At 43.6% G+C, this 22,395-nt stretch overlaps 1 protein-coding gene across 1 annotated transcript in view; it reads left to right on the forward strand.

Annotated features, from left to right (window-relative positions):
- Positions 1 to 2,099: 2,099 nt before the first annotated feature.
- PRKCE (protein kinase C epsilon) overlaps positions 2,100 to 22,395 on the forward strand; it is a 477,162-nt gene continuing 456,866 nt past the window's right edge. The window contains exon 1 of the mRNA XM_065400343.1: positions 2,100 to 2,447. Coding sequence (XP_065256415.1) covers positions 2,100 to 2,447 — 348 coding nt within the window. The remainder of the gene's footprint in view (positions 2,448 to 22,395) is intronic.

Raw genomic sequence — 22,395 nt, forward strand, 5'->3', positions numbered from 1 at the left:
AAAACAGTTAAACACTTACTAAATGTTTTGTGAATTCTGTTGAAGTTGACAGATGCACACTGAAATATGAGATGATCAACTGCAGAAAAAGAGACTGATTCATGACAAAGGGATATGAAGTTTATAGTTTATAGTTTAAGTGTGTGGTTTTGGCTGGCATATTTGATTACAGTCCTAGCAATGGTGGCAAAACCACATTATTTTTACCCAGGCTTATCAAAGTTTTGCAGGCAAAACAGTCAGGGAAATTGTCTTTGCAGATAAAATCTCCTGGGTCTTTTGCTCCAAACAAATCTCCTCACCCAGGAGGAGGCGACTCCAGGTCCCCTTCCTCGCAAATGAAATCTCAGCTCTGCCTGGGAGGACGGTTTCCCTTTGGCTCTCAGTTCACTTCCCAGCGCTTGGAGACGGAGGGGAAATTCTTCCTAAAGAAGCCAAAAGCTCTGCCCCTAAAATGACGTCACGGTGCCTATGCTGCGGCTGCTGCCCAATGGGAGGGTAGAGAGGATGCACCAGCAGAAAGCAGACACATTCGGCTTCGTTTGCTTGCAGCGGGGAGTTGAGGGTTAAAGTTGTCAGCCAGCGAGGATCAAAGCGATTACAAGGGAAAAGGAGTCCAAAAAACGAAGCTTGCATTTGTCAACAACAATTTATCGCAGATTGGAGAGCCCTAAAGGGATCCCAGTGGGATTTTTGTTGTTACAGAGAAGAAAGAAAGAAAGAAAGAAAGTAAAGGAAACAACAACAAACAGCCGCAGTGGAAATTCCTCAGAAAGAAATATTTACGTTAGGCGTTGACATCTTTTTTCTGTGCCCGCGCCGTATACTGCACAAATACACATTTGACTATAGACTTGCAGGCTAGGAAATAACAGTAACGACTTGGGATCATCCACATCAGAGTGAAAATAAACAATACAACAACAACAGTACTACAGAGCGGGTGGGGGCTAGAGGTTTGCAATGTTTATTGGGGAGCAGGATTTGAGTGATAAAGAACTGAAATAAAACGGGGGTGCTGTTTAAAACTTCAGAGGAAGATGATCAGGGATCTCTCCCCCCCCCACTGGCTCACAACTTTTATCTTTAGCAGATTGGAGGGAGGAGGAAGAAAGCCCCCACTCCTGAACAAATCACCCCATGAATATGCAGGGCAGCGCTCATTGAGTCTGAAAGAGTCACGACCCCAGTCGTGGTTTCTTGACTTGCTTGTAGCTGTTGCTCTTTCATGCTCACTTTTACCGTATTGCTCCCCCAACAGGCAAAACTTTCTATTCACACACACACTGACGTCTTTTGCGCATTTCCTGCATTAGAGAGAGAGAGAGCGAGGCAAGGAGAGGTGGGGTGGTGCTGTTGCTCAGCCCAGCACCACCGCGAGCCAGCAGCGCTAGCCATCCAGAAGGCGGTGGTCACCCTGTGCCTTTTTAAATCTCCAAAGAGCCTGATCCGGAGCAGACTCCCCTCATGCATTGGATTCGTTCCACTGGATCCTTGGCCTTTGAGGAGGAGGAGGAGGAGGAGGAGAAGGCGAGGAGGCTCCTCGATCCTATGCGGATGTAAGGTCCCCGGGTGTGTGCTTTCTGAGCAGAGGCTATGAAGTAGGCAGGGCTGGTTGTTTGGCTTGGTGTTTCGGGTTTGTGTGTGTGTTGCTGCTGCTGCCCACAGACAGTACTAGCGTGAGCAAGAGCCTCGGATCGCGGCTCTGCCTCCTTTGCAAAGACTGATCCAGGATTATGATCTAGGTGAAGGGAAAAGTCTGTTGCCCACCCCAAGGGTTTATTATGCTCGGATTTTGATTGCATTTTGGGGGGGTTTCTGCAAACACGGCCGTCCCCCCCTCCTTCCCTCCCTTCCTCCCTTGTTTTCCGTTAGAAACACAGGCACATTGTATGTATTTACGGGGTGTCGCAAGAGCAAAGGCTAAATAATCAAAGGTAGCAGCAGCAACAATAAGGGAGCCCCCACGTTGTGGTCCCCCCCCCCCGCAGACCTGCTCTCCTATTTATTGGTGAGATCTCCCTGCCTCCCTCCCTGTGCGTGTGAGTGTGTGTGTGAGTGAGTGTGCTTAATCCCAGGAAAAGTGAAGCCATCCAACCATGGTGGTTTTTAATGGCTTGCTGAAAATCAAGATCTGCGAGGCGGTGAATCTGAAACCCACACCTTGGTCGCTGAGGCATGCGGTGGGTCCCAGACCACAGACCTTTTTGCTGGACCCTTACATCGCCCTCAACGTGGACGATTCCAGGATCGGGCAGACCTCGACCAAGCAAAAGACCAACAGCCCTGCCTGGAATGATGAGTTTGTCACTGACGTTTGCAATGGCAGGAAGATTGAGATGGCTGTTTTCCATGATGCCCCTATCGGGTACGATGATTTTGTGGCTAACTGCACTATACAGTTTGAGGACTTGCTGCAGAATGGGAGCCGCCACTTTGAGGACTGGGTAAGTGTTTGCACTGTAAATGCATATGGTTTTGTAAGGCACTGCTGGGGATGCAACACCTTCATTGCAGAGCTAGATTGCCAATGGCATGAAATGGCTCTGAAGCCTTTCCAGGCTTTATTATACTCAGTCAGGCAGTGTTACTGCATATCTCCCTTCTCTAAGATGTGTTTTACAATTTTTTGGGGGGAGAGGTGGAATCATTGAGTCTGGGTAAAAGGTGGATCCTACTGGATCCAGCCTCCGAAATGTCACTGCCTAAATGGGGAACAAGTGTAGTTGCTCCTATTGTACCAAAAAACAAAACAAAACAAACAAGACAGACCCCCAGTGCGTCCAGGAGTAACAATGCAGCAAAAACCCAGATCCAGAAGCTAGATCTTGATGGAGCCAGAATGTGGCTCACACCTCCCAAATTCTAGTGCTTAAATTGAGAACACTATAAATGCTCTTGTTGAACCAACAGAACCCAGACCATGATGGATCCTGGCATGAAAGCACCACCAAAATCCAGATCTGATACTTGAAACCAGACAATTTTTGATCCCAAACCCCCAACTTTACAGCATCAATAGAAAACAAACATAGATATTCTTCTGACACCAAAAATCTGGATCTCGATGCATTCCAATGCAATTGTACTGCTGGTACTTGGTAGCTAAATCCTGCCAATTTTTGGTCCTAGTCTGTGAAATTCCACTGTCTAACTAAGCCACATGTTTAGCTGCCCCTTAAATATCCAGATCTGATGTGCCCAAGCCCCACAGCGCTGCAAAATCTTGAATCCAGCATCCCAACATAATGTGGTTCAATTGCACTGCAAACAAAAAACCATTTGGAGATGTGCATTTCACAACTATATAAAACACAAACGTATCACTGAAACAGCAACAAAGTTGGCTATATGTATTGTAAATAATGTTAACAATAATGTTCACAAGAAAGCATTAGAAACAATCCTCTGATCTGGGATGTTCCATACATGACCAGCCATAATGTTGTGAAATGTGCACCTACTTGTTTATTTATTCTGGATGAAGAATCCAAATCTGGGCATTATTTGTTTAGCAGATGGAATAACAACAAAACACCAGAGCCTAGACTAGAAAATAGTTGGCAGATCATGGCAGATTCTAATTTACACGAAAGGGCATCTTTACATCGCAATGGCAGTGTAAAAGAGCCTTAAAGTGGATGTAAAGAGCTGTCAGCGTGAAGGAAAGGGGCCTTAGTGTAAATGACAATCAGGCCCTATTTATGCTGATTGACTAAGAACTGAATGAGGGCTGTATAATTTTTATTTTAATATTAAAATTAACCTTTATAGCTTTAAATGAGTCTATAAAGCCAAACATAACTTCTGCTAAATATGTTGCACCATGATGCCTGGGGTCTTTATTATTTTGGTGGGCTATCAGAGTTGCTTATTTACCAAGTTTAGAGGCTAGAACTGGGTATTATGCAGCCAAAACTTAGCTCATTTGGAAAGGTTTTTGCAGCTATCTTGTATCTGAAACCAGCAATGAAATCCTGGCCCCACTGAAATCAATGGGAATATCAGACCAGGATTCATCTCACATTTTTTGGTGGAAGAGTAGAAGCAAGACTTATTTTCTATTTTCATGGTACAAATTCTGAGTTTGTGGCCCAAATTTGGCAGGACTTTGAATGATTCAGATGCCAAATATGAATTTTGGCAGTGCTATTGTGCTGGGCATATCAGGGTTCAGATTTTTAAGGTGCAATAGGAGCATCTAAACATGTTCTTTAAGTAGGCAATGGAATTTAGCAGTTTGGGCCCCAAAACTGACAAGATCTGTCAGGATCCCGGTAGCGAATCCAGGAATTTGTGGTGCTATTGTACTGAGATGCATTGAGGTCCAGATTTTTAGGGAGTAAGAGTGGAAAACATTTGTTTTCCATTGATGCAGTAGAATTGAGGGTAGGGTGGTCGTGGCCAAAAATTGGCTGATCCAGCAGAATCCAGGTGCTGAATGTGCATTTTTGCATTGCTCTCATGCCGTGATGTCTCATGGTCTGAATTTTATTGGTGCAGCAGGAGCAGATACACCTGTTCTCTATTTAAGTATTAGAATTTGAAGGGTGGGGCCAAATACTGGCAGGATCCAGCATTTGCCTTTTCCAAAATGATCTAATGAATCTTGCTTTACTGACTTTGATCAGTATAGGATAGAACATGGCATAATGCATAATTATTATTATACTGCATGTGATTATTTCATTTGTTAATAGGTAGGGACATCCAACAAACTTGCTTTTAGGACAATAAACTGTTTCTTCATCTGTTTTCACTGAGCTACTAGAGGCTTAGTTTAATCCTATATCTAGTGCCATCTCTAAACAAAATAAAAATAAATAAAAACAACACATTCATTAACAACTTCAGCAGTATTTGAATATTAAAGCCTAGAAAAAAGAAATGTTCTATGAAATCAAATACATGAAGGTACCTTATGATTCTTACACTACAAGGAAAACGTACATGGCCTAAACCACCTTCAGTCAAACAAATATACTTGTGCATTGTAAGTATGCACTAATATATCTGGACCTTTAATCATGTTAGAGATGAGGTTCCTATGTTTAATAAGAGAAATAAATTCCTCACTTTAGGTCTGTAATTGAAGGCAGCTATTTTTTCTGTTACTCTTGCTATTTTTCAGAAATTAAAGAACAGAAATTGGAGTAGCCAATTTCTCCTTAATGCCTGCAATATCTAATAAATATAGTCTAATGAACAGTCTTGGAAACTATGCTTAGCAGTTTTAAGGTCTGCCCATTAACACAGTAATCCTGGTAGTTACAACTGGTTAACAGGTACCTGCTGAGCATATTAAATTAAATCACATTGCTACCGTCTTTTACCTTACACAATCCAGTCTGATGCAATACTGCTTCCTACACTAGACCTTTATAATAAAATAAATTTGTCAAAATAATAATGTATTGATAACAGTTCTTGTCAACATATTAACAGCTCTCATGCATTCATGTGCATGATCTTATAATACATACAGTTCTAAACTGTATTTTTATGAGAATTTTTTTTTTTTTAAATATCCATACTAGTTTTAAGGGGAAATTACTGACCTTGTAATTCTTATCAAAGGTCCAAAATGCAAAGTGGACATCGCTGTCCAATATGTATCTGAAAAGGAATACTGTGTTGTTTTCTAGGGGGAAAAAAAATCTCTCCTTTATGTAGTCAGCTCACCTACTTTGGTTGATTTTGCTCAATATGCTATCCCTAATGTTTTTTTAAAAGATGAATTTTTCAGGAAGATGCTACATATTTTTCTCATTATTATGGCTGTGATGTAGACTGACACTATGGTTACAGTGGAAGCACTAACGTGATACACAAGTACAAATCTTAGTAACATGATAGCGACTTTTGCATTAGGAAGACTCCATTAAACACGCAACAAGCAATTTTCTTTTATCCCTAGGAATACTCAGCAGTCACAAAAATTAATTTGAAACATTATTTACTGACCCAGTGCAGACTACCTGTACATGTGTACCTCATGGCACATTTTCAAAGTGGTGTCTTATTTCAACACAATTGTGTAGATACTAACAGATGGCAGATTTTTAAAGGATTAAATGCTATGTGTTTTTTTTTTAAAATGCTTGTGCATTTACGCAGACGCTTGTGTTGATTTCTGAAAACAGAACAGTGACAATTAAAAAGATGGCTGCTTTTTACAGCGATGCATCAATACAGACACAGCACAGTTAAAGTGTCAGTTTTGCAGATTTTACTTGTTAATGGCTACATTGCAGTTTTAAAGAGAGTCCTAGATTGTTAATATTACAAGCTTCTCTATAGCTGAATAAAGTACTAGGAATGGGGCAAAGGATACTCATGAAGATGTTGAAAGCTTTACATTCGGGAAACATGGAGCAATAAGTTAGGAAAGCATGAGGAAAAAATTCTGTTAAAAATAACATGAAAGTATTAGTTAAGTGTGATTCAATTTAGGTGAAATGTCATTCATAATATCATAATAGACATGTCTTGATCTATTTTACCAAGGTTTATCATGTATGAAGTTTGTACTTTAATTTAGTAATATAGTCACATGTAAATTAGTAAGTTTTAAAGTGGGAAGAAAATTATTTTTATAACAAGGCTCATGACTGTAACTTTATGAACTAGAATTACTAGTGCTTATGTTCAGATTGCTAGTAGTCGAAACACTAAATATTAGTTTATCTGCCAGATATGTGGCTGGATCCTGAGTTGATGTAAATCAACATAGCTCTGTCAATGTCACTGGATCTATGCTGATTACACTAGCTAAGGATCTTGCCCAGTAGGCCCAACTCTTTGCATGAGAAAATCTCTTCTCGAAGTCACTGAAATTGGGCCCTCATGGGAAATTAATCCTTTTGCAGGTTGAGTAACTAGAATGTATGTGTTCAACCAGGACATCCCAACTTTTAAAAATGAAGACCTTCTATTTGCATCACAGAATATCATAAAGCTAGAGTTAGACTAGAGTAATGTACTGGACTTCATTTTGTACTGCCTTAAGAACGCCCTGCACATTCAGGAAAAAAATATGTGGTGTGCCATACAATATACATATCTATCTATCTATCTATCTATCTATCTATCTATCTATCTATCTATCTATACACCCACCCACGTCCACCCACACTTTCGTGAGCTTCTGTTTGGTTGTCATATGCTTTTTTCCTTACTTCATTTCCCCATCATTGCTGATTCCCAAGATCTAAAAATGAAGCATACTCTTTTAAAATCGCCCTGCTTATTTACCTGATTTATTCAGTGATAGCAAAGTCAGTACTGGAAGCATCATATTTCCTTTAGTAAATGATGGTGATGACACTCATGTGACTGTGTGGCATCACTGCATAAAATAAGCTGATTATGAATTGAACAGAAACTGAATGCCTCGTCAATCAGCAATTATGAAAAATGGAATTTGGAAAAGTTTACCTAAATATAGGTTATGGTCCTGCAAAAACACTTGGAATGAGATTACTCAGGGTAGTAAGTGTTTGCAAGGTCAGGTCCATACTTTGGGGGCTGCAATGAGTAGTGTGAAGGCTTTAAGTAATACTGCCTAAAGTTAGGTGCTTAAATGAGAAAGCCCTGATTTTCAAAGTGCTGAGCTAACACAGGAGTTGTTGGGCCTAGTTATCTAGTGAAAATATATGAGAAATACAAAAATATATGAGGAGGAATACTGGATATGACCAGTAGCAATATCCACTGAAAATAGTAGGATACAGCTTGCCACCTACTATACTCTGTGTGCTGAATTAATTGTAAAGGTTGTTCAGGTGCCTGCCCCTGGTTTTCTGCTTTGTATTGTCATATACCTTTTGCTTTTTGTGTGATAACTTACCACAGCTAGCAGGTCTAGGAGTTCTATTATTCCAGTGGACAGGGGATTGAATTGTAATAATTTTAGTATAGGTCACTCTACATATTAGTTTGTACTTGTGCCTGATGTAGACTGGATGATGAACGTTGGCAATAGACTAGAGGAGTATGATCATTGTGCATTTCCCTTTTCTATTCTTCTCTATCCATTGAACTTATCTGCACAGAATATGAAATTTGAGAAGCCCAGGATTTTCTATTTAGAAGCTTTGCTTCTTATCTACATATTCAGAGCCAGATCAGCTGCTGTAAATCATATCATCTGTTGACTGTTTGTTTAAATCAATTAGTAGACTCTGGTCCTAGTTGATAGGCATCTACATCACAAAACAATCATCACTAATTGGAAACCCGGGTTAGTTTCAGCAAAATTTCAATATGCCATGGAGACTGAACTACACTTTCACTCTGAAAGGTGTTGCTTCCTGATCAGGACTGAGAAGCCAAAGAAATGTGCAGTACTAGTGTTGCCTGCAAGGTACCAGTTATATGGATGAAGTGAGTGGATACAAATCATGATTCTAAAGAAAGAATGTAATTGTGTTTTATTTAACTTAGATTTTTTTATTTACATTTTGCTAGTGATTAATTTTCTTCTAATTTTATAGTCTTAAATTGCTGAAATGTGTATAATACTCGATTCTTCAATGATCTTCCTAATTGTTTGTAGAATTTCAGCTGTTACATAGAGATTTTTCTCTACTATGGCCTGGTCTACACTACAAAGTTAGGTCAACATAAGCTGCCTTGGGTCGACCTAATTGTTCATCTGTCTACACTTAAATATCTGCCACTGATGTGAGTGTCCTGTTACAATGACAAACACTACCTCCCTGAGCAGCATTGAGCCATGGTCAATGTACTGAGGTTGACACAGCACAAGTGTAGATGCTGCATTACTTGTGTCGACCCAGCTGTCGCACAATCCTCAACACTGATTGCTCTAGTCACAATTGTGAACTCCACTGCCCAGGGGTCATGGAGACTGGAACCCACTTCTCCCATTTAAAATGTTTGAAGTGCCTTTCCCTGACTGTCCAGGTTGGTGAGCACATCTAGCTGCTCTCCATTGTTGTGAGCAACTGCCCAGCTGAACTGCGGGCTACACATTCCAGCCATGCTTCAGCTTGGAGTAGACAGGAGATATTGGATCTCCTGGGCCTGCGGGGAGAAGGGGTTGTACAGGCACAGCTCTGAACCAGCCATAGAAACGTCAGCATCTACGAGCAGATTGCACAGGGATTGTAGGTACGATGGGGACCAGCAGCAGTGCCATGTGAAAGCGAAGGAACTGTGGCAGGCATGCTAGAAGGCCCGTGAGGCAAAATGTCAATCCCGTGTCGAGTCACAGACCTGCTGCTTTTGCAAAGAGCTGCATACCATACTTGGAGACCCCACCGCCAGCCCACAGACCACCGAGGATAAATCTGAGGAACCAAAATCGCAGGCCCCTTGCAAGAACAGCAAAGAGGAGCTGCAGGAGGAAGAGGAGGAAAATGGGGGACATGTGACTGGTGGGGTCCAGCTAAGCCATGAGCCAGGACCTATTTGAGACTCCACAGCAGTCCAGTCAGTCGAGCATGGGTGAGCCCAGTGCAGGAGAAGGAACCTCAGGTAAGTGCGTACATTTATTTTCCATTACATTGATGTCCCCAACTTAGCAGGACACAGATATCATTTTTCATTAATTTACTTGTACTATAAAAGGTAGAGGTACAACAAAGAGAGGTAGCTTATTATCTGATTTTCATTCTCCTCTAGAGTTAGGCAAGGAGGGGTCATGAAGAGCAGTTAGTTCATATACACAGGGATATCCCTTGAATCCTCTTGAGAGACCGTGATGAAACTTTCATGGAGATACTCTGCAGTTCTCTCCTGAAGTTTCTAGAGATGGCAGCTGTATATCTTCCTCTGTGGTAGGACAGTTTCCCATGCCACTCAGCAATAACTTCGGCAGGCACCATTGCAGTAAAGAGGCTAGCAGCATATGGGCCTCTTTAGGATGCCAGCTGTAACTGTGCTCTCTCTGCCTGTGTTACCTGCAGGGGTGAGATATCAGCTAAAATCACCACCACATGTGGAAAATGGTACCAGTATTCAGTGCAATTGCCCTAGACTCATAGTTTCATGCAACTGAGCAATTCCTGCCTCACTGCCTGTGAGCCATACTCACAATGGCAGGTGCTGTGGATGGCATGTGCAGAAGCACTCCAAAGCAGAAGTGTCAATAGACTTGTTTAAAATCTTAGGGGAGCAAGGGAGGCGAGTTCTGAATCTTAACTTTCACTTTCAATTGTGACTATACTGACAATGGTTCCTCTGTGTGTTTTATTTGCAGCTGCTGCCATTGAGGCCTTGAGGGGTTCCCCCTCCACATCCTTGGAATGCCTGAGCCAGCTAAGAAGGAGAAAGAAGAGGACTCAGGTGACATGTTCAATGAAATCCTGCAAGCCAGTGCTGCATCAGACTGTGAGCAAAGCGCTTGGAGGGTGAACACTGCAGACAGCCTGGAGAAGGAAAGAGCGGACAGGGGAAAGACCCAGGAGTCCCAGCAGGAAAAGGAGAGGTAGATTCACCAGAACAGAATGGGGCTTCTCTGGCAGCAAACACAGATGCTGCAGACTCTTGTGGACCTGCAGGTTCAACAATCCCGGGCTCGTCTCTGTTTGCAGTCCATGGAGAACTCCATTACAGCACCTCCTTACATACATCACAATGTTCCATGTGGCAACCGGGGCCACAACCTTACCCCTACCACTCCACATCAGGGGGATATTAAGGACAACCACAGCTTCACATACACTGCTCTGTGAAATCCACTGATGCTGTATATGTAGGTAAAACGGACTTGAATGCTCTTTCCCATTGGTAAGTTCTGTTCCATTAATATATTAAGTTTTTAATGTATTTGCTTTTAAATGGTACAGATTGTTTTTGCACTGGTTTTGTTACTTAATAACATTCTATTATTTGGAAAATAATTAATCTTTATTAGTTCACAACATATGCTGCAGAGTGCCTAGCAGTTCAGAAAGCACCCAGCACTTCAAAATTAATAGGTGCATTGCCAGTTGTGTTCATAGATGTATACCAAGCACCGCACAATTCCTAACAAGCTCCAAAACAGCAGGGCAAGGTAGAGCACAATACACCACAATGCATTACTGTGGTTTACTGTTAAAGTGCTCTTTCAAAGCCTCCCTAAGCTGTATAGCTCTGTGTTTTGCTCTTCTAATAGCCCTTGTGTCTGGCTGTTCAAACTCAGCAGACAGCTGCTCCACCTCCACCCTCTATTCCGGCAGCAGCTTTTCCCTCTTTGCTTCACAGATATTATGCAGGACACAGGAGGCAGCTACAACCATTGGGATGTTTGATCCAAACTTGTGATTAAACAACACCAGCGCCCCTTCAATCTAGCAAAACCACATTCAACTGTCATTCTGTACCAGCTGAGCCAGTAGTTGAATCTTTTCTTGGTGCTGTTGAGGTGGCTGGTGTATGGCTTCATGAGCCAGAGGAGTAAGGGATAGGTTGGGTCACCCAGGATCACTGTTGACAACATTGCCAATCAGGAAAGAAGGTCCCTGCTTGTAGCTTTCTGAACAGTCCTGTGTTCTTAAAGATGCAAGAGTCAAGCACCTTCCCTGACTAGCCAATATTGATGTTGGTGAAGCATCCCTGGTGATCCATGAACTTTTGCATAACCATAGAAAACTAGCTCTTTCTGTTGATGTTCTCTGTGGGAAGGTGGTCTGGTGCCAAAATAGGGATATTTGTGCTTAGGGTTGCCAACTTTCTAATCGCACAAAACCGAACACCCCTGCCCTGAGGCCCTGCCCCTGCCCCGCCTCTTCTCTGAGGCCCAGCCCCCACTCACTCCATCCCCCCATCTGCCGTCGCTCGCTCTCCCCCACCCTCAATCATTTTCACTGGGCTGGAGCAGGGGGTTGGGGTATGGGAGGGGGTGAGGGCTCCTGCTAATTCCCTGCCTGCCCTGGCTCCACGCAGCTCCAGGAATTGGCCAGCATGTCCCTGCAGGCCCTAGACAGAGGGGCCGGGGGCTCTGCACGCTGCCCACGCCTGCAAGCGCTGCCCCCACAGCTCCCATTGGCCGCGGTTCCTGAACACTTGGCAACTCCACCACCGTTTGGGAACCCCGTTGCTACAGATCCATCCATTATCTTGCATTTTACTAAACATACAGCATCCATCTCCTGCACATTGCTGAGAGTCATGGTCCTGCGCAGCAGGAGACCATTAATGGCTTTGCACACTTGCATGACAACAGTCCCCACAGTGGATTTTCCAATTCCAAAATGATTTTCCACTGACCAGTAGCAATCCAGCGTTGCAAGTTTCCACAGTGAAATCCGCCCTCACTTCTCTGCTGTCAGTGCAGCTCTCATTGTGGTGTCCCTGCACTGGAAAGCTGGGGCGAACTTGGCACACAGATCCAGGAATGTGGCCTTGTGCATTTGAAAGTTCTGCAGCCATTGCTTATAATTCCAAGCTAGCATTACAATGCAAATCCAGTGCTTGTTTCTCGGGCCCAGAAGCAGCACTCCACCATCTTCAGCTGCTCTGTGAACGCCACCGACAACCTTGAATTGGTTCTTGCTATATCCCACAGCAATCTGTCCTCCGCAAAATCGTCATGGTCCATGCTGATTCAGTTCTTATGGCTCTGCAAATACCAAAAGATTGCGCGTCCTGTGCTTGCAACATTTGTGACAATAGTGCAGATCTGTGCAGGTTCCATGCTGCTGTCAGAGATGGCGGACTGCAAGGAGGGCTGCGCGGGTTCATCAGATATTTAAAAAAGGCTATAGATGACATCATGGGATGGAGACAGTTGCATGCTGGGAAGTAAACACCTTGCTCCCTGTCACTGCTGTGTGACTATTTTCTGCCCCACTATGCATTGCCAAAACTTCCCAAAAGACAATGTGCTGGACGATGGTGGGCTGCACACTTGGATAGCTACCCATGGTGCTCCACATTGTGCAATGACACAACCATTCCTGGTGAGTCTGCACAGTGCCAAAGCAAGGAGCCAAATATGCACGCACACAAATGATATAATAACTGCGGTGGCTATATGCATATCTTGCGTCGACCAGTTTGTAATGTAGAGTTGGCCTGAGAAGTTTGACATTTCACACATAAAAATTCTCATCTGTGCTGAAAAAGACAAATCCAGATCTTCATTAACATCTTTACTGTGAGAAAAACACAAATTTACGCCTGTACTGCATTTGCAAACAAAATCACCTTCTGACATATTGAATTTCCACAAATCAAGAAAGCTGAAATGCTTTGATCACTGCACTTCTCCATTGTTTGAGGTTGATGGGACTAGTGCTCCTATGTCACTTAGGTGCTTTTGAAAATCCTACCGTTAGGTGTCTAAATATTACTAGGAAAAGCAGTCAGTAAATAAAGACTGACATTTAATAAAATCCGTTTGCTCTTTACTCTTATTCATTACCACTAATACTCCTGCCAACATCGCTGCCGCTGCTTGTTGGGTGTGGTTTAATTATGCGGGTGGGAGAGCTCTCTCCTGTCAGTATAGAGCGGCTACATGAGAGATCTTTTAGCGGTGCAGCTGCATCAGTACAGCTGTGCTGCTGTAAGGTTTTTAGTGTAGACATGGCCTTAGTTGGTGGCACGAGAGCTTTTGGCAGATTTATAGAGAAAGACCTGTAGGAGATTCACCATCAGAGAGGACTGGGGAAGGGACTTTCCAGCCCAGCCAGATGGAGAGGCCTGTGGGGAGCTCCCTGGAGCGAGGAATGAGAGCAGAAGCCTGACAAGGCTTGAGAAAATGCTGGATAGTAGGTTTGGGGAAATGTCTTGCAAGAGGCTGGTGAATCTGTGAAATGAGGGAAAGGCTTGTTTTGATTTAAGCTGATGTTTGAATTCTGACGCGTTGATAAACTGGACCTTGAGAAGGGATGTTAAGTATCTGAGTATCCAAGAAAGGGAAACTGAGGCAGTGATAGGGTCTGGTACCAGATTGTGTAAAACCTGTTGCAAAGATTGGAGAAAGGGAACATCAGAGAATACTGAATGAAATGCCCTAGCTCTGTATAAATGAGTGCTTTCCTACAGTACAGATGTCACTAGAAAGGTCGAAAAAGAATATTCAGCAACAATTAAACACTTGGATCAGCAAATGATAGTATTAGCAAATAGTGCCATACATTAGGCAATTTTTTGAATGACAATTATGCTTTTCACTAGTTGCTAAAATGAAATACAAACTAGCATGATACAAAAAAAAGGTGCAGAATTATATAACCTACTGATTGTTAGTCAAAGTGAGCGATTTGAATTGCTAGTAAAGTTTGGGTTTTAAAGTGTCCTTTCACTATGAAAGACTATCCTGTTCCTCTGCTTTTTGCTAGCAGGACCAAGATTTCCCCAAAGAGAATCTGATCCGGACATCACTTCAGAATAAGCAGCTGACAGGCTGGTGAGGTGTGTGCAGCCGCCTGCCTGGAAGTCCGAGAAAGTGAAGTTGTGCTGCTCCAATAAGCTCTGCTACAGAGGGGGAAGAGGTTCAGCCTGGTTAAGAGATGACCAGATTTAACATGACTGATTTGAAGCTGGGACAGAATCTCCAGTTTCAGTAGAATAAGCTGAGAGATAGAGGGTCTATCCCTCAAAATTGGGACAATTCTGGTGGGATGGAAACCATGCATTGCAAACTTGTAGCAAAGCACTGACAACGCTGGAATTGCACAAATAATGGTGCCTGGGGAAGAAGAGCTCCCAAAACCACATCTGCAATAACTGCCAAGAGAACTGTCAAGTACAGGATGCGGGATAGGTCACAGTGTAAATTCTGCTGGAGATGCGCCAACGCTCTGCCGCATATGGCTTCCATCCCACTAAGATTGGCTGGGTTTTGAAGGACAGATGATTGCACTGCACCAGGAGATTTTTGTCCCAATTTCAGCATAATCCTGTGACAGTTGTCACCACCTACTGTGTTGAACCGCCGATCCCCTGTAACATGGCTACTGTGCTGCTATGCTTGAGCTCTTTCTTTGTCAGTAACTGATAAGTACACTCCCAGTGCAATGGTCAAACACAAATATAATTCTAGGAACAGTGCCATATACTCATTCAATATCACAGGGCTCTGTCCCTTTAAGTTCCATTCTACACCTTTTCTCTTTGTGCCAGTCATGATTCTGAGGAAGAAGGGTTTTAGTTAACTTTAATAAACAATTTTTGTATACAAATGCTACCTGTCCCTTAAGAAATAAGCAGCAGGTAGGTATTTTCACTTGTATTTTAAAGAGCAAAATGTTTTCTTGTGCTTATAACTAATGGTTCTATAGTTATTTTAGTGTACTGTGTACACTTTATTGATTTTAAAGGAACACTTGCAGGTAGTTTAGGCTCCAAACTTAGATTTTGTGCACACACACATGTTTTATAGAGCTAAATCTGTAAAGTGTTGTAATTTTAAAACACAAATTCATTAAAACCAATTTTAAACACTCCCCTGCAATGTCTGCAACCCTGATGTGCTAACTCAAGATAGCTCTGTTCTCATTACCCCGTTCTTCCAACTGACCCCATTCCATTTGTCTCTTTCATCCACCTGTTGAATGCTCACGTGGGTAGGGACTGTCTTCTTGTACGTACAGCGCTTAGCACAATAGGATCTTTGACTGAGGCTCCTAGCTGCTTTGGTAAGATCATTAATAATGCACAAGAAACAGCAAATGACGTGGACTACAAACAGAAGTTTGTCCAAGCAGAATGCAGCGCAAAAACTAAGCACAGCAGAAACTGTGAAAAATCAGTTAATTAAAAAAAAAAAAAATCTTTCCATTCATACAATTGGGGATATTATTAGTAATAAACGTAACATGATTTTAAAAGAATGTGACTTTTAACCTGATTGTCACTTAAGTAAAGAAACAAGATTTTCAAAATGAAATTGGGAAACCTTCTGAGTCTTATGTTAACATGCTATCTACCAGTGAGGGGAAACAGAGACATAGAGGCTGATTCACCTCTCACATCATTTAATGTTGGTGTAACTGCATTGATCTCAGCATAGCTATGCTAGATGTAGGGCCTGTTCCTGTAAACACCCACACGCTTAACTTTACATAAATATGATCAGGCCCTTATGCTGGTATAAATGAGATCAGGGCATGATGGGTTGTTTTATGTGGTATGCAGTGCTGTCCCCTTGAGCAGGAGCAAAAGCATACTACCCTGCTGCAAAATAGGATACCAATTCCACAAGATACTTAACTATGTGCCTAACTTTGTGCAACTGCTAGCAGCAAATATCTCCAATGGCCGGTGATGGGACACTAGATGGGGAGGGCTCTGAGTTACTACCGAGAATTCTTTCCTAGGTGCCTGGCTGGTGGGTCTTGCCCTCATGTTCAGGGTCTAACTGATCGCCATATTTGGTGTCAGGAAGGAATTTCCCCCCGGGTCAGATTGGCAGAGAACCTGAGGGTTCTTTTGTCTTCCTCTGCAGCATGGGTCACAGGGCACTTGAAGGTTTAAACTAGTGTAAATGGTGGATACTCTGAAACTTGAAGTCTTTAAACCATGATTTGAGAACTTCAGTAACTCAGCCAGAGGTTATGGGTCTATTGTGGGAGTGGGTGGGTGAGGTTTTGTGGCCTGCAATGTGCAGGAGGTCAGACTAGATCATGATGGTCCCTTCTAATCTTAAAGTCTATGAATAGTCCCACAGCCATCAAGGGGACTCCTTGCATGTTTGAAGTTAAGCAGAGACCTATGTACCTTACTGAGGCCAAGGGGTAAAATTTTCAAAAGTGCACTACATCCATTTGAAAATGGGACTTAAACTCCTAAGTCACTTAGGAGCTTTGAAAATTTTGCCCCTACTGTTTATTTCCCCAGGGATGAATTTAGTGCAGTATTTTTAAAATAGGGTGTTTTTTTCCTTCTTAAATAGGTCTTGATCCTGCCTATTAGAACTGTGATTTGAGTTCTACAGTTCTTTTCTAAAATCATTCTCTGCATGATGAGATTTAGCCTGACTTTGGAAATATTATTTCCTCTTCCTTTTTAAAAATAAAACCGGAAAGTCTTTTTTTTGTGACCTAATTAATCTCATTAGTGAAAACAATAATAGAGTACTTAAATAATCTGTGCAGTTAAACAGGTGAGAGCCAGTCTTGTTTGAATAAATGATAGGCATTGAATTTTTAAAACATTCTAGCAATTACCTTCTATTTAAAAGGCACATGTATTCCAGCCAAGTACTGTTTTTTTATTTCCATATGACTAACTTGTCACCAATATTTCAAAATTCTATGGCATAATCCAAAATTCTGATCAAAGGCCATTTTAAAAAAAATCAGATTTGAAGTGTGAGAAGGTCATCTGGCAACTAATGCAGTCTCTGAAAAGCTGAGATAAAAATGAGTATGTAACCAAAGTTGAAGATAGGAAGGCTGAGGTCAAGGAAGAATATGCACAAGCCTTAAGAAGCCACCACTCCCTCCAGCAATCCTCTGCAGTATTGTGTGGGCTTCCATTAGGTGGCTACTGGATATAATTCTTGCTGCTATTGGTGCCATAAATTGTGAGTTTAATACAATGTACAAGTGGCATAAAGGGGCTACAGCAGCTACTACACCAGCTGTGCAGCAATTCCCAGGTTGGGAAGTGGAGTTCATCTCCTAATACCCAGGGTTCAACACATAGAGCCTGATTGCTTGAGTTTTATGCCTGGTTACTCAAACTCCACAGTGAAATGATGGGAAGCTTAAGTGACTACATAGGTGCCTTTGAAAATTTTACCTCCCTTTGATACTATATGATTTTTTTTAAAGGTAAGAGTTGAAATGAAGTGTTTAAAACTTGCCCAGATCATGAAATGTTCTGCAGATAGTGACTGAATGACATCTTTACACTGGAATTATTTCTTGGTTTTGGTAGCGCCCCGAATGTGCTAGGTACTGTTCAAACAAAAGAGACCCAGTCCCATCTTTGAAGAGCCTACAGTTTAAAAATAAAGTAATTTACAAACTCACAATTGGCTGATGAGCAATAAACTATAACCTGAGGTTTGAACAACTTGTATGTCAAGAGTGGGGTGAAGTTCAAAGGCCAGCCACCTAGAGAAGGTGTAACAAAATGCACAAGGCAAATAAGCTGTGGTGTTTACATCAGAAATATGCAAAGTATCCAGAAATGTTGAATTATTGTGACTCCTTGGTCGTATGTGATGTGATGGGTCTTGAGGAGAGGGGTATTGTCTGACTGATCAGTTAAGAAAGGATGTTCATTGCACAAGGGGCATCACAGAAGAAGGTGCAGAACCTTTTGTGTGACAAGCTGAGAAGCAGGCAGATGAGACTGGTGGACCAGGGCATCACTGGTGGAGCAGAAGAAGTTAGATGGGCAACTTGGTAAGAGAGAAGAGCAGACAAATTAGGAGGGTCAGAGTTGTAAGGGTCCTTTATACATTTCCTCTTTTTGTTTCAAAATTACAAAAGTCTTTGAAAATGGTCCCCTTGTGTTTGGCTTTCACCAATGTTTGTAGCTATGGTGGAGACTGAATTTGTGTCTGAAACTGGATCAGCCAGTGTCCCTGACACTTATCCCTTGGTAGTCTGTATCTTTAATGAGCCATGGAAGAGATATCTGAGGGAAGGGATCAGAAGGAGACCCCATCGACCAGAAGGCATGGGATGCATTGTCCTAAGGATGGGGGTTCCACGACCACCACCACTCCCAACAGGAGGAGATGGGTGGTGGTGTTTGGGGTCATCCATCTGCCGTCCAGACCAGGAAACTCGAGAAGTGTGCTGCTTGCCTGGAGCTAGAATTCAGGATGTGATGGAGTGTCTGCTGAGACTGATCAAGCCCTCGGACTGCTACCCCTTCCTACTTCTCCACGTGGGCACCAATGATACTGCCAAGAATGACCTTGAGCAGGTCACTGCAGACTACGTGGCCCTGAAAAGAAGGATAAAGTAGTTTGAGGCCCGAGTCATGTTCTCGTCCATCCTCCCTGTTGAAGGAAAAGGCCAAGGTAGGGACCATCGAATAGTGGAGGTAAATGCGTGGTTACGCAGGTGGTGTCGGAGAGAGAGCTTTGGATTCTTCGACCATGGGATGTTGTTCCAGGAAGAAGGATTGCTAGGAAGAGGTGGAAGAGCATCTTTGCATGTAGGCTTGCTAACCTAGTGAGGAGGGGTTTAAACTAGGTTCACCGGGGGATGGTGACTTAAACCCAGAGGTAAGGAGGGAATTGGGATACAGGGAGGAAACACAAGGTAGGGTGCAACGGGGAGGCCTCCTGATTCATACTGAGAAGGTGGGCAATTGGCTAGTTATCTTAGGTGCCTGTACACGAATGCAAGAAGCCTGGGAAACAAGCAGGAAGAATTGGAAGTCCTGGCACAGTGAAGGAACTATGATGTGATTGGAATAACAGAGACTTGGTGGGGTAATTCACATGATAGGAGCACTGTCATGGATGGGTATAAACTGTTCAGGAAGGACAAGTGGGGGGAAAAGGTAGAGGAGTTGCACCATATATAAGAGAGCAGTATGATTGCTCAGAGCTCCAGTATGAAACTGGAGTAAAGCTTGCTGAGAGTCTGTGGGTTAACTTTAGAGATGAGAGCAACAAGGGTGATGTTGTGGTGGGCATCTGGTATAGACCACCAGACCAGGAGGATGAGGTAGACGACGCTTTCTTTGGACAACTAACAGAAGTTTCCAGATCACAGGCCTGGTTCTCATGGGGGACTTCAATCACCCTGACATCTGCTGGGAGAACAATACAGCAGTGCACAGACAATCCAGGAAGTTTTTGGAGACTGTTGGGGACAACTTCCTGGTGCAAGTGCTGGAGGAACCAACTAGGGGACGTGCTCCTCTTGACCTGCTGCTCACAAACAGGGAAGAATTGGTAGGGGGAGTAGAAGTGGGTGGCAACCTGGTCAGCAGTGACCATGAGATGATCGAGTTCAGGATCCTGGCAAAAGGAAGAAAGGAGAGCAGCAGAATACGGACCCTGGACTTCAGAAAAGCAGACTTTGACTCCCTCAGGGAACTGATGGGCAGGATCCCCTGGGAGGCTAATATGAGGGGGAAAGGAGTCCAGGAGAGCTGGCTGTATTTTAAAGAAGCCTTATTGAGAGCGCAGGAACAATCCATCCCAATGTGCAGAAAGAATAGCAAATATGGCAGGCGACCAGCTTGGCTTAACAGAGAAATCTTCGGCGAGCTTAAACACAAAAAGGAAGCTTACAAGAAGTGGAGACTTGGACAGATGACTAGGGAGGAGTATAAAAATATAGCTCGAGCATGCAGCCTTCAAATACCTGAAGGGGGGTTCCAAAGAGGATGGAGCTCGGCTGTTCTCTGTGGTGGCAGATGACAGAACAGGAGCAATGGTCTCAAGCTGCAGTGGGGGAGGTCTAGGTTGGATATTAGGAAACACTATTTCACTAGGAGGGTGGTGAAGCACTGGAATGGGTTACCTAGGGAGGTAGTAGAATCTCCATGCTTGGAGGTTTTTATGGCTGGGATGATTTAGTTGGGGTTGGACTAGATGACCTCCTGAGGTCTCTTCGAACCCTATTCTTCTATGATTCTATGATGATTACATTTAATAAATTAATCAATGTTGCCTAATCTGTACTGGTCAGACAAGTTTTAAGATGTTACCGTTCTTGTGTTCTGCTATTCATTGCTCTCTCTTCTTCCCTTTTTACGTTTTGCCTTGCCTTTTATTTCCAATCACATCACATTTTGGTATAATTTAGGGCATTCATTGCTTGAGCTGGGGGGATGGCATCTTATCTAAAGCCTGGTACAAGTCTGTTCTTAAATAAACGGGCCAAGATTTACCTTGCTTAGCTGCAGATAACACACCTTTGTCCACAATCAACCCTGGATTTACATAGGAAAATAATAATACATTGCTCTCATATCTAAGGTACTTATGTGGTCCCCATTATCATGGTATCTGAGCACCTCATAATCTTTAATGTATTTGTCTTCATTATACCCCTGTGGGAAATTAAGGTACAGAGAGGCTAAGTGACTTGCCCAAGGTCACACAGGAAGTCTGTGCAGAGTAGGGACTTGCAGCCTGGTCTTCCAAGTTTTAAGCTAGTACTCTAACCACTAGACCAGGGTTTCTCAACCTGTGGGTTGGAACCCAAAATTGGGTTGCCAGAATGTTTTGAAGGGTCATGTGGCAGCTCCTGTGGCTTCTGTCCCACGGGGCTAGCTGGGCTCACCTCCCTGCTCCAGGCACTGCAACCCCTGGGGTTCCAGAGCCACTCAGGTTTACCCCAGCCGTCATGATGACGGGAGTCCGGGAAGGCCAAATTTGAGTGAATGGCACTGCAACCCCATGAGCCAGATCACAACTCCACTCACACAAATTTGGTCCAATTAGAAGGGCAGAGAGCCAAGCCCACCCAGTCCCACAGCACAGGAGCTGCAACAGCTGCCACTGTGGGGTGAGTGCCGGCCAGGACCCAACCCCCCCAGGGAGCAGGATGTGACTGAAACCACCCCAGTGCCTCTACCCCCAGACTATGTACGGTCATGACAGGCCATAAACATTTGCAAATGGCTCCTCAGCCCAAAAGGGTTGAGAACAACTGCACTAGACCATCCTTCCTGTCTTAGAGAGGTTGATCCTGCACAATTGAGGCCATGAGAAGTTTCCAGTTAACTTTGATGGGAGCAGGCTTTTCATCTATAGATCTCAAAGTGCTTTACAATGGAAGTAAGTATCATGTAGAAGTGCGTGGCCGTCCCCCCCCGTCAGTCTCAGAGGGAGGCCATGCTCCATCACGCTCGGGTCCCTAGCAAGGCAAGGATTATTAGGGAATTAGCAGTCTCTAAGGCCCTGGCCCTCTAGGCGGGGCTGAGCAGCAGGTAATCTAGGGCTCTGGCTCCAGGCAGGGCGGAGCAACAAACTCTCTAGAGGCTCAGGCTCTCAGGCAAGGTGGAGCACCAACTGGTCTAGGGGCACATGCCCTCAGGCAGGGCAGAACATCAAACAGACAGGCTGATGTAGTGGCTCTGGCAGATGGCAGATAAATGCAGGCCTCTTGGCCTAAGGTGGGGAGGCTGCCACCCCAGGGGTGGGATTGGCAGCAGGGGCTAGGGGGACCTGGGCCCACCCTCTGAAAATTGCTATCTATATATTTCAAGCTGGACACCCAAAATTAGCAGCTATGATTCACTATATTGGCCTAAAAGTATGTCTACACTGCAGTTAGACACCCGTGGCTAACCCGTGCTAGTTGAACAGGCTCATGGGGCTTGGGCTACAAGGCTGTTTCATTGCAGTGTAGACTTCAGGTCTTGGGCTGCAGCCCAAGCTCTGGGACTCTCCCACCTCGCAGAGTCCTTTAATTCGGGCTCCAGCCTGAGCCCGAAAGCCTACACTGCAATTTAACAGCTCCTTAGCCTGAGCCCGAATCAGGTGGCACAGGCCAGCAGCGGGTTTTTAAT

Source organism: Emys orbicularis, chromosome 3 (assembly GCF_028017835.1).
Source record: "Emys orbicularis isolate rEmyOrb1 chromosome 3, rEmyOrb1.hap1, whole genome shotgun sequence".
In the NCBI taxonomy this organism is placed as follows: domain Eukaryota; kingdom Metazoa; phylum Chordata; order Testudines; family Emydidae; genus Emys; species Emys orbicularis.